The sequence below is a fragment of the Heterodontus francisci genome, chromosome 34 (assembly GCF_036365525.1).
Source record: "Heterodontus francisci isolate sHetFra1 chromosome 34, sHetFra1.hap1, whole genome shotgun sequence".
NCBI classification, from domain to species: Eukaryota; Metazoa; Chordata; class Chondrichthyes; order Heterodontiformes; family Heterodontidae; genus Heterodontus; species Heterodontus francisci.
Window position 1 is genome coordinate 10,481,376 of NC_090404.1, and position 12,033 is coordinate 10,493,408.

Sequence of the window (12,033 nt, forward strand, 5' to 3'; positions counted from 1 at the left end):
TGTGTTTATGTGAGTGTGTGTCTATCCATATGTGTGCTTCAGTATATTAATGTTGGTGTTTATTTGTGTGTGAGTGAATGTGTTAATGTGTCTATTTATCTAAGTGTTTGTGTATACTTGTATGACTCTGTTAACGTGCGAGTATGTGCATCCCTGTATGTGTGTTAATGTGTATTCTAGTGTGTGCTTTTATGTCAAGGTTCTGTGTAGGTGAGACTGTACTAAGGTGAGTGTTTATGTTTGTGTTTGTGTGTTTGACTGTGGGAGCATTTGTATCAGCGTTTGGGTCTGTTCGTGTGTGTAAGTGTATATATGTGGTTGTGTTTGTGAGTGTGTTTATGTGTGTGCTTGTGTCCGTGTGCCTGTGCATTTTTGTTATTTTTCAAAATTCCACAGAGAACCAATAACCGGGTCTGGCCTTGACAGTGTGCATTGTAGAGAATATTCTTCACTGCTCTGTGTATAAATATATTCATTGCGAGATGCAAGAGAACATCAGCTGAATGCACGCAGCAATGCAACTGCTGGGCTTCAGCAACATCAGGAACACAGCGAGAAAAAAAACAGGTGAGGATTCCATCGCCAGTTAGATTTGGACTATTAGAATTCAATCTGTTCGAATAAGATTAACAGATTAAAGTTTAAAGATATTATGTTGTATACATATACTTTACAATATGATTTCCATGTGGAAAGCTTAAAATCTATGCACAGTGAGCTTGAAACCGGCGTTCCACTAACGGCAACTGATGGTTCAGATAACAGAGAGCAGTTACCTTCCAATCTTTCTGTAGGAGGAGTGGGAGTATAGTGGATTGACATATATCCTTGTTCCTTTCTCTGATGGAGAAATTGCGGGGAGGGGCTGCAGTCGGTTCATAACTGCCTTTGCCCTCTCTCTATTGGAAGAAGTGGAGTTATAATGGATTAACAATTGTCCTTTTCCTGTCTCTGTTTAGGAATTTGGGGTGCAGTGGGTTAATAAATTGTCTTTTACCCTCTTCCTGGTGGGGGATTTTGGATAGAGTTGATATTCGTATGTGGCCCTGACTTCAGTTCCTAGTGGGTGCGATGGGGCAACTTAAAACTGACTCCAATCCTGAAGGGATGGACAACACGAGAAGCAGGAACAATAAGATCGAAATGCGTTACGTGTGTTTGTTGCGAAAGGGAAAATTTCAGATTCCGCATCCGCCCCCGCCCCCACACCCCCCCCACCCCCCCCCCCCCCCCCCTCACCCGCACCCCCTCCCCCCGCCAACAACAACAGTAGGAAAGTTGCTAAAGTTACTCTACGGAATCCTGTAATAATCCGCTTTCTTCTGTCACTGACCTGTGGTGTATCTAAGCTGGGAACACTGGTTCTACACGACGTGAACGCGCAATCTGCAAATATCGTACTTTAATGAATAGACTTACCCTTAGCAAATGTGGGAAACAAAATTAATTGCGCGGTTGTGTATTTAAATCGCGATTGCAAGAAAAGGTCTTTATTGGTTTTTATTTAAGATCTGAAATGCAATCGAGAAATTCTCATTGACATGAATTGACAGTGTCCAACAGTGCAAGGGAAATGTTCACAAAACTGGGTTTACCGCTGGATTTATTAACTGTTCTGTTGATGATCTTCAAGGGGATCGCTTCATGTCCCACCACACAGGAGTAAGAAGCACCGCTGGCCCACTCCTCCGCTGCAATGGATAACAGGCTGTAGATGAAGAAGGAGCTGTTGTCGTTCGCCGTCATCACCTCGGTGTTCTTGTAGTTTCCGGGATTCACCGACTTGTCATTGACGGTCCACTTGACGAAGATCTCTCGGGGAGAGAAACCTCTCACTAAGCAGGTGAGGGAGAGGAACCTCTGAGCGGAGACATCTTCTGCCGGGGGCAGGAGGACAGACACGGACGGTTCCCGCAGATCTTTAACTGTAGAAAAATTTAAATAAATGTCAATAAACTGGAGAATTCCAGAGACAATGAACCCGGTGGTTCGATTTGAGAGGAATGGGCTTTGTGCTGAATTTAAGCTTTTCCTTTTCCACTCTGGGGCCTGTTCTGTTTTCCAGCCCGGAGCAGAGGCGGATACAATCCTTCTCACTGAGAAGCTAAAGGCTTAGGCTGGAAAATTACATAGAATTTACAGCACAGGAACAGGCCATTCGGTCCAACTAGCCTGCACTAGTTTATGCTGCACACGAACCTCCTCCCACATTACTTCATCTCCTTCTATTCCTTTCTTCCTCATCTACATATCCTGCTTCCCCTTAAATGCATCACCTATGGTTCGAGAGGATTTCGCTCATGAATTACGATTCAATTATCAGCATAATTCATTAGACCACTTAATCGGACGAATTTTCCCTTCCCAAATACAGGAAATAGGCAAAACCTCTCTGTTATTGCTTCAATCTCACCGCTCACCTTCTTCCTTATGGATGGAATCTCTGAGAGGAGTCGACAGATCCTGATGGCTCACCATGCAGTAGAACTCAGCCCCACTCAGCCAGGATTGTGTCGAGATGTTTACGGTGCTGATCACACTGTCGGGATCCTCTCCGGGTTGGACGGCAATCTCTGATTTCAAAGGCTTCTTTTCTTGGGTCCAGGACACGTTGACTCCATAAGGAGCATTAGACACGACGCAGGTTAAGGTCACCGTCGCCTCCAGTAAGACCTGTTCTATTAATGGTTGTAGCAGAGTAATCACGGGATCTGAGCATGAAGGATCAACTGTGAAACAGAAATGAGAGTCAACCAAAGCTTCTTTTTCAGAATCAGGACACCAGTATTCAGCCTTCAATCTCTCAAGGAGAATATATCACCTTTAAGATATCAGCCCCTCTCTGTTGCGTAATCGCCATCGTTATTTGAAGGACAACGACTAATCAATCATTCTGGGAGACTCTTTCACATTTTCTGTCTATTTTCACACAGGGCTCCTGATAATGACTGTGAAGTAACTTTCTGGCATAATAATTTGAATAAATTGGAGTTCAGTTGTCTTACACACTAAATCATCCAGATCATGACACCATAGAATAGTGACAGCAGAGAAGGAGGTCATTCGGCCCTGCATATCAGTGCCAGCTCTCTGCACGAGCAACACATCTTGTCGCACTCCCTTGCGCTTTCTCCGTAGTTCTGCATTTTTTTCTCTTTAGATAATTATCTAATTCTGTTTTAAAAGCCAGATTGAACCTGTCACCACCGCACTCTCAGGCACAGCATTCCATACCCCAACCACTTGCTGAACAAAAACCTTTCCCTCATGTCGCCTTTGGTTCTTTTGCCATTCACGCTCAATCGGTGTCCTCTTGTTCTCGATCCTTTCGCCAATGGGAACAGTTTCTCCCTATCTACTCTGACTAGACCCCTCATGATGTTGAACACCGCCATCAAATCTTCTCTCAAACTTCCTTTCTTTCAGAATCACAGAATCGTTACAGCGCAGACGGAGGCCATTCGGCCCATCGCGTCCGCACCTGCTCCCGGAAAGGGCAACTCCCTCAGTTCCATTCCCCCGCCTTCTCCCCATAACCCTGCACATTCTTCCTTTTCATGTAACTGTCTAATTCCCTTCTGAATGCTTCAGTTGAACCACATTCTCAAGCAGCGCATTCAGGCCTTAACCACTCGCGGTGTGAAAAAGTTTTTCCTCATGTCACTTCTGCTTCTCTTACCAAATACTTTAAATTTGTGCCCTCGCGTTCTCAATCCTTTCACAGTGGGAACTGTTTCTCTCTATCTACTCTGTCCAGCCCCCTCATAATTTTGAATAGCTCTATCAAATCACCTCTCAGCCTTCCCTTCTCCAAGAAAGACAGTTCTAACTTCTTCAATTTGGTTCATACTGAAATTCCTCATCCCTGGAACCATTCTTGCGAATCTTTTCTGTAATCTCTCCAGTGGCCTCACGTCTTTCTTCAAGTGCGGTGCCCAGAATTGGACACAATACTCCAGGTGAGGTCGAACTAGTGTCTTATACAAGGTCAAAATAACTTCCTTGTTCTTGTACTCTATGCCCCTATTAATAAAGTCCAGGATATTGTATGCTTTGTTAACTGTTCTATGAACCTGTGTTGCCACCTTCAATGACTTATGCACGTATACACCCAGGTCCCTCTGCTCCTGCACCCCCTTTAGAATTGTACCCTTTATTCTATATTGTCTCTCCATGTTCTTTGTACCAAAGTGAAGCAATTCACATTTCTCTGCATTGAACTTCATCTGCCACCTGTTTGCCCATTCCAGCAAATTGTCTCCAGGGAGAACAGCCCCAGCTTCTCCAATCTATCCACATAACTGAAGTCCTTCATCCTTGGAACCACTCTCATAACTTTTCTACACCTTGTCTAATGTCTTCACCTCTTTCTTAAAGTGTGGTGCCCAGTACTGGCACAATACTCCAGTTGAGGCCGAACCAGTGTCTTACAAAGGTTCACCATAGCTTCCTTGCTTTTGTACTTTATACCTCTATTTAAAAAGCCCAGGATCCTGTCTGACTTATTAATTACTTTCTCAACCTGTCCCTGTCACCTTTAGCAATTTTTGCACATATACACCACCGATCACTCCTGCATCATCTTTAGTATTGTATCCTTTATTTTATGTTGTCCTGCCTCGTTCTTCTTACCAAAACGTATCATTTCGTACTTCTCTGCGTTAAATTTCACTTGTCACGTGCCTGCCCATCCCACCAGGCTGCCTCTGTCCTCTTCAAATCTATCATTATCCTTCTCACAATTCACAATCCGTCCAAGTTTTCTGGCATCCAAAAATTTTGAAATTGTGCTCTGTAAACCCAAAGTCTAGCTCATTTATACTGAGCATTTATGCTTATCTATCGATTCTTGTGCCCAATGCATCTCTGTTGATTATAACAGGTCCTTCGCTTCTGTCAAGCGCTCTGCAAGCAAATTACGCTGGTTCAAAACATGTGCCAAATTAAATCCAGAATTTTTGTGACGATGAAAATGTATAGGAATCAGTCGCAGCCTCATACGAACATACAAACATACGAATTAGGCGCAGGTGTCGGCTACTCGCCCCTCAAGCCTGCTCCGCCATTCAGTAACATTATGGCTGATCTGAATGTAACCTCAACTTCACATTCCCGCCTACCTCCGATAATCTTCCACCCCCTTGCTTATCAAGAATCTATCTACTTCTTCCTTTAAAATATTTTGAAAAACTCTGCTTCCGCTACCTTTTGAGGAAGAGAGTTCCAATGATTCACTACCCTCTGAGAGAAAAACATTCTCCTCATCTATGTCTTAATTGGGCGACTCCTTGTTTTTAAACAGTTTTACCTAGTTCTAAATTCTCCCACAAGGGAAAACACCCTTTCCACATCCACCCTGTCAAGACCCCTCATAATCTTATATGTTTGAATCAAGTCGCCTCTTACTCTTCTAAACTCCAGTGGATACAAGCATAGCCTGTCCAGCCTTTTCTCATAAGATCACCCACCGAGTCCAGGTATTAGTCGAGTAAACCTTCTCTGAAATGCTTCCAACGCATTTACATCTTTCCCTAAATAAGGAGGACAGTACTGTACACAGTACTCCAGATGTGGTCACACCAGTGCCCTGGATAGCTGAAGCATAACCTCCCTACTTTTGCATTCAATTTCCTTCGCAATAAATGATAACATTCTATCAGCTTTCCTAATTACGTGCTGTACCTGCATACTAACCTTTTGTGATTCATGCACTAGGACACCCAGATCCCTCTGCATCTCAGAGCTCTGCAATCTCCCACCATTTAGATACAATGCATCTTGCCCCCGCGCTGATCGCTGTGGCCTCCACTCGTTACATCTTGCCAACCATAAAATTACCCATTTATGCCTCCTGTTTGTTTCCTGTTTGCTAGCCAACCGGTTCGCCTTTACCCATAGTCCCGCTATCCTCAGTCAGAGGAGAAGTGAAAGGTGGGGAAAATGGAGTTCCAAGGAGTCTTTTGTGGTGTGGAATAGTTTGTAACGGCGGTGTGAGGGAGCTTGCTAAATCTGTCATTAGTGATCATTTCTCGTGTGCCAGGCTGGTGAGAGGGACTCAGAAGGAGATATGACCGCAGGGCACTAATAGGGAAATAGGAACAGGAGGAGGCCATTCTGCCCTTCGAGCCAGTCTCGCCCATAAATTAGACCATGTGTAATCTGTATGTTAACTCCAATTATCCTCCTGCGTTCTGTAATCCTTGATACCCTTGCCAAATTCAAATCGATAAATCTCATTGTTAAAAATTTCTGGAAGTCCAACCTCAACATTTTTTGGGAATAAAGTTCCAAATTTCCACTGCTCTTTGTATGAAGATATCTTACCTGACATCATCCCTGAACAGCTTTACTGTAATTTTAAGGTTACAGACTTATGTTCCAGACTTGCTCTATAGAGGAACTATTTACTCTCCACCTATGGTATCAATTCCTTTAATCAACTTAAACACATCCATTAGACCACCCCTTAATCTTCGATGCTGAAAAGAATGCAAGCCCAGCCTGTGCAACCTGTTCTCAGCGCTGCTCAAACTGAACACAGACATCAAAAATAAGGTATTTGCTGGCAGTGGGGTCCTGGACAATTACCAGTTAAGGTTTGCAGATACCTGTTGTCACTCCGAATATGATCAGCCATTTTAGGGTAAAAGTGAGGCCAATTACTCCTCAATCACTGTTCAACATTCGAACAAATGGGCATCTTATTTTGTGAGGATATGGAATACGGAACCTGAGGAATACTTCTTCAGAAGGAATGGGAGTTTTTCTGTTTCCTGGTCAACACATATTCCTCAAAAAACATAACGAAACTAAAAATAAAATCTGGTCAGTATCATGTTGCTGTTTCTGGGAGCTTGATGTGCAGTGACTGGCTGCAGAATTTTGTACATTACGAAAGTGATTACATTTCAAAAGTATTCCAATGGTTGTCGAGTGCTTTGGGACAATGTGAGGTCGCAAAAGGCGCTGAATAAAGGAAAGTCCTTTTTTTGCTTTTCCATTGGAATGAAACACAAACAGCATTATTGGAAAATAGAAATAATTCTGGGCTCTATAATAATTCTAAGGAAATTCTTAACTATGTTAAGATTGGCTTTCAGAATGACCTGGAACTTCCCAGGGTAGTGTCTCTTACCAGGAGATCCGGTGATGTTTCGACTTTGGGTGATCCTTTTATGAGAGACCTGGCAGGTATAGACCGTGTTGGTGAACCATTCCCCAGCGGGGACTGTCAGCCGACTGGTCGCTGAGAAGTTCCCGTTCACTTCACAGGTGGGAGAGGTGACGAAGCCCGATTCCATGGGTTGTCCATCCTTCAACCAACTCACGGTTATTGACTCTGGGCGGAAATCGATGATTGAACACATGACAGTTGCAAATTTGCTGCTTGTGATTTCTTCCCTGGAAGTCTCGGTGAGGATAACAGTTGGATGATGTACCACAGCATCTACAGGAAAATACGTATCATTGGGATTTCACTTTGTTGAAATTCAAACAATTGACAACTGTGGAGCGTTTTACATAGGATCTACAAAACGGAAGCAGACCATTCGGTGCTGGGGTTTCGGCTCCACACGAACATCCTCTCACCCTATTTCATCACGCCATATCAAAATAACCTTCCATTCCTTTTGCCTCATGTAATTATACAGCTTCCCCTTAAAGGCCTCAACAATGGTAGGTTCCATATTCTAGTCACTCTCTGGGTAAAGACGTTCCTGTTGAATTCCCTATTGGTTTTTAAGTGATTGTGTTATATACATGACCTATCAATCTGCTTCATAATTTTAAAGAGCTCTCTTCAATCACATCGCAGCCTTCTTTTTGTACAGAAAAGACGACCAGCCTACTCAATCTTTCTTGACAGTTATAACTTCTCAGTTCTGGTCTTGTTCTTGTAAATCAAATGTAAATAGATTTTCCTCCTTCCCCAGTGCCCCTGTATCATTCTCGTAATATGGCGGCCAGAACTGAATACAGTGCTCTGAGCGTGGCATGGAGAGCAGAACAGTATGCAATACACTAAACGTGATATTGTCACAAAAGGTTTTATTTTTGTACTAAAATCTTGGACTTATATGCGTTTCAAAAAAAAAACAAAAACTGTAAAAGGATGTTGCTCAGTGAAAGACACCAGCAAAAATAATTGGAATTACAGCAATGCTTTGAAGGGACGTTCAAAACAAAGAGTTGAACTTTATGGGTGTTTTGAAGGAATCTTAAATTTGTAAAAGGACAGGAAGATCAGTAGTTTCAGGGGAAAAAACAGGGGTTTGATCTTGCTTCAGAGCAGCTTGAGTGACAAGAGGGAGACACTGTGTCTGGACATGTGACATGTTCAGCCAGGTTTCTTTTTTCACTTTGGACACTTTAAAAGCCTGCGAATTGAACAAAGAGCAGGCATTTAAAATCTTTGCTTGACCTGCCTAGAGCCAGAGACACAAGACCCAGAAAGGTGTTACCTCTCCTGTAAAAGAGACTGGCATCTCTTGAAAAGGAATTTGGCATTTCAAAGGTAGCAGATTCCTGTTGCCTCCGGTCTCTGAAGAATTTCTGCATCCAGCGAGATTCCTTTTGCCTCCTGTGTTCTAAGAAAATCCTGAAATCTGAAAAATTCTTCTACTGCTAGACTGCTGCTTCAAACCCCAAACAGACTTGTTGTGACACCCCTGATGGAAGACAGATGTGATGCCTGCAGCAGCTAAATTGCCGTGAACACAGATTGCTCATCAACCTCGCCTGGAGAGACTTCGAGTGGCATCCAACTATTCGACTCTGGGACATCTTACCGTACCGAGAACATCTTACCAGAACGTGAACCTCAGTTTTTTTTTATTATTCCTTCTATTCCTAAGGATCAGTTATAATCAAAAAATCCCTTTTGAAACCAGTTAACCATTTCTTTTTGAATGTATGTGTGTGTGCATGAGGGTTAAGGGAATAAGGGCTTTTTCATGCATAGATTTATCTCGTTAGTAGTTAAGACCTGTTATTTCTTTTCTAATAAATAGTTAATGTTGTTATTGTTTAAAGAAACCCGGTTTGGTGCCTTATTCTGGGAGAAAAATAAAGTATTTAATTTAGTTAGGCTTCAGTCGGTGGAAAACTTCATTTGATATGCTATGACCTGCGGAGTAGTGGGACTGAATTAACAGTGCATTACTCCTGCCCATTGGGCGTTACAATATGAAGACCAGAAGTATGCTCAGTACGCTAAATGTGATATGAGGACCTGAATTACACAGAATAGTCGAAGACTTATTTAACCAAATATCTCTGCAATTTGAACATGAATTCTCTGCTTATCACAGATCCCCTTTCACCATGGCTCAACGCAGACCCCTCTGTCCCACAACACTAACCTGGCATTTCCTTGATCCAGACCGACTCTCTGCGTCGAATCTCGCAGTAGATTTTGCTGCTTCCTACCTCTGACTCGGTGATGGTTAACTGGCTGCTCAAGGTGTAGGTTCCCTTCTTGGTCAGCACTGACGGGTAAGTCTTCAATCCAATGGTGATCGGCTCTTTATCTTTCTTCCAGGAAACCCTGGTGATTTCGGGGGTGTAGTCCATCGCCAAACAGCCATAGGCCACAGAGCCATCGGTACTGGGTTGTTCACAGGAGAGCAGGCCGTAGAGGGCGGGGGGAGACGGTTTTGCTGGGAAAGAATGGCAGATTGAACATTGGAATCTGTGACCTGTGCTTATAAGATAACGAAAGAAGTCGAAGTTTGACTACTGATATAATCTAATTCCAACATTTTCCGAAACAGACATACTTTCTTGAATTGATAGACCCGACGTGAAACGTCTTCCTGTAACTCCAGTCTTGTACATCAGGGAACACACGAGTCTGAAAGGACATTCTGGCCATGAGGCCTCTTTATACTGAGCGAATGCTGGAATATTTTATCATGGGCTTCCTCCAGGTCTAGATTCCCTGTTGAGGAGCACTCCTCAACTACTTACACGTTAGATTCTTCTATACTACTTCTACTGAGCTCCTCCTTACATCCTTTTGCTATCAGCCTCTTAAGATCTCTGCACAATTGGACCATGCTATGTTTTAAAACGGTTTGTCATCTCTCCTTTTAAGATGCTGCCTTAAAACCGACCTTTTGACCAAGCTTTTGATCAACGGTCCTGAAATCGCCTTAGATATCTTAGTGTCAGTTTTTGCCTGATTACACTCCTATGATTTTTTTTTTATCACATGAAAGACTCTACATAGACGCAAGTTTTTTGTTGTTTTCAGAGGATACACCTCTTTGAATTTCGGTTGTGTCAATTCTCCTAATCACACAACTCCTACTATTAACTTTAAAACCAGCCATGTTTATGAAGCATGGCACAGAGTTGTAAAATAATAGAACTGTAGAGCACAGCTGGTGGCTATTTGGCCCATCGCAGCTCTGAAAGCTCACTGTAGTCATCCCGTCCACTTTCCAAGTCCCAATCCTCTTTTAAACAGCTCCATTATATCGAGCTATTTTGGATTCTGCTCTCAAAATTCCTTCCGACAGGACACTGCAGGTCTTACCAACCCCCTGTGTAGAAAAGTAGATTCATGCCCTCTCGCTTTTCTGCTTCTGATTTTAAATCAGTGCCCTGTACTTACCAACTCACTGGACTGGGGAAATATGTTTCCCGAATTGCTTTATAAAACCCTTAATAATTCCAAACTCCTCTATCAAACCGCATAATATTCTTCTTTGTCCCCATGGCAATAAAGGACGTTGACAATGTAGAGCTGAAATCCCCGTCAAAATGGACTGACTAACTTTAGCGCACATAGTGCAAGGGTTTTTTTTTACACATCCTACTCTGGAATTAAAGCTTCAGTTGAATCGGCAGTGACTGCAGGGTATCTCTTTACTTCTCAGTACTTGAGGAAGAGTGATGCACTTCAATGCACTGTGAATTATCCTCGATCCAATGGATCTGTTCAGAGATTCTTCCTGCCTTCGATTCAATTAATAATTTGGATTAAATACCATTCCCAAAACTGGTTAAATAAAACCATGCTATTTGAACAGTTCATTTCAATTTCCCCACCAGTGAGAACTGATGTTGCTGCAGTCACTTCTTGTTGCTGGTTGCAGTGACCACATCTGGTGTACTGTGTACAGTTTTGGTTTCCTTATTTGAAAAAGGATATAATTGTTTAGAAGCTGTTCAGAGAATTTGCTAAGATATAGGAGGCAGAGAGTAACGGTGAAATAATGCTTTTCTGACTGGAAAGAATTAAGTGTTGCATTTCCCCTTGGGCCGGTATTAGGGCCATTGCTTTTTCTTTTGTTAAATATAGTGACGTGGCCTTGAGTATATGGAGTACAATTTCGGAGTTCCAGGATGATACAGAACAAAGATTGAGAATGATAGCAACAGAGCTCAGGTGGGCACAGACAGACTGATGAAATGTGCAGGTGCATAGCAGATGTAATTTAATGTGGATAAGTGTGAAGTGATGCAATTTTGAAGGAAAAACATGGAAAGTTAATGTAATCTAATAGTTATTATTTTGAAAGACTAAAATGGTAGAGGGACCTGGGGTGTATATTCGCAATGTTTTGAAGACAGCAGGCTAAGCTGATAAGGTGGTTAAGAAAGCTAATGGAAAAAGGAGAATTGAATACAAAAATAAGGAAGTCATGTTAAAGCTTTACATTTCACTGATTAAGCTGGAATATGTTTTGCACAGTTCTGGCCACCACACTTTAGGAAGGATATTAAGGCGTTAGGGAGAGTATAGAGCAGCTTTATCAGGATGAGGTCAGGAGGGAGTTCGGTTTTGTAGAGAGATTATGGAAGCCAAATTGTTCTCCTTCGAGCAATGAAAGTTAAGCGGTTACCAAATAAGTTTATTCAAAATGATGGGATGTTTTTATATAGCGCATATGGAGAAACTGTTTCCTCTGGCAAGTTGGTCGGTAACAATAGGTCACAGATTTGAAATAATTGGCAATGTAATTTGGAGGGGCTGGTATTGTGGTGGGGAAGGGGGTTTCTTTTTTCCAGAGTGAAGGTGTTTAT

General features: G+C 42.5%; 1 gene segment (V, D, J or C); it reads right to left on the reverse strand.

Annotated features, from left to right (window-relative positions):
- Positions 1 to 1,491: 1,491 nt before the first annotated feature.
- LOC137348612 (Ig heavy chain C region-like) lies at positions 1,492 to 10,433 on the reverse strand. The segment is given in 5 exon segments: positions 1,492 to 1,925; positions 2,421 to 2,729; positions 7,136 to 7,447; positions 9,363 to 9,659; positions 10,313 to 10,433. Coding segments are annotated over 5 exon segments (1,431 nt in total).
- Between the last annotated feature and the right edge of the window lie 1,600 nt (positions 10,434 to 12,033).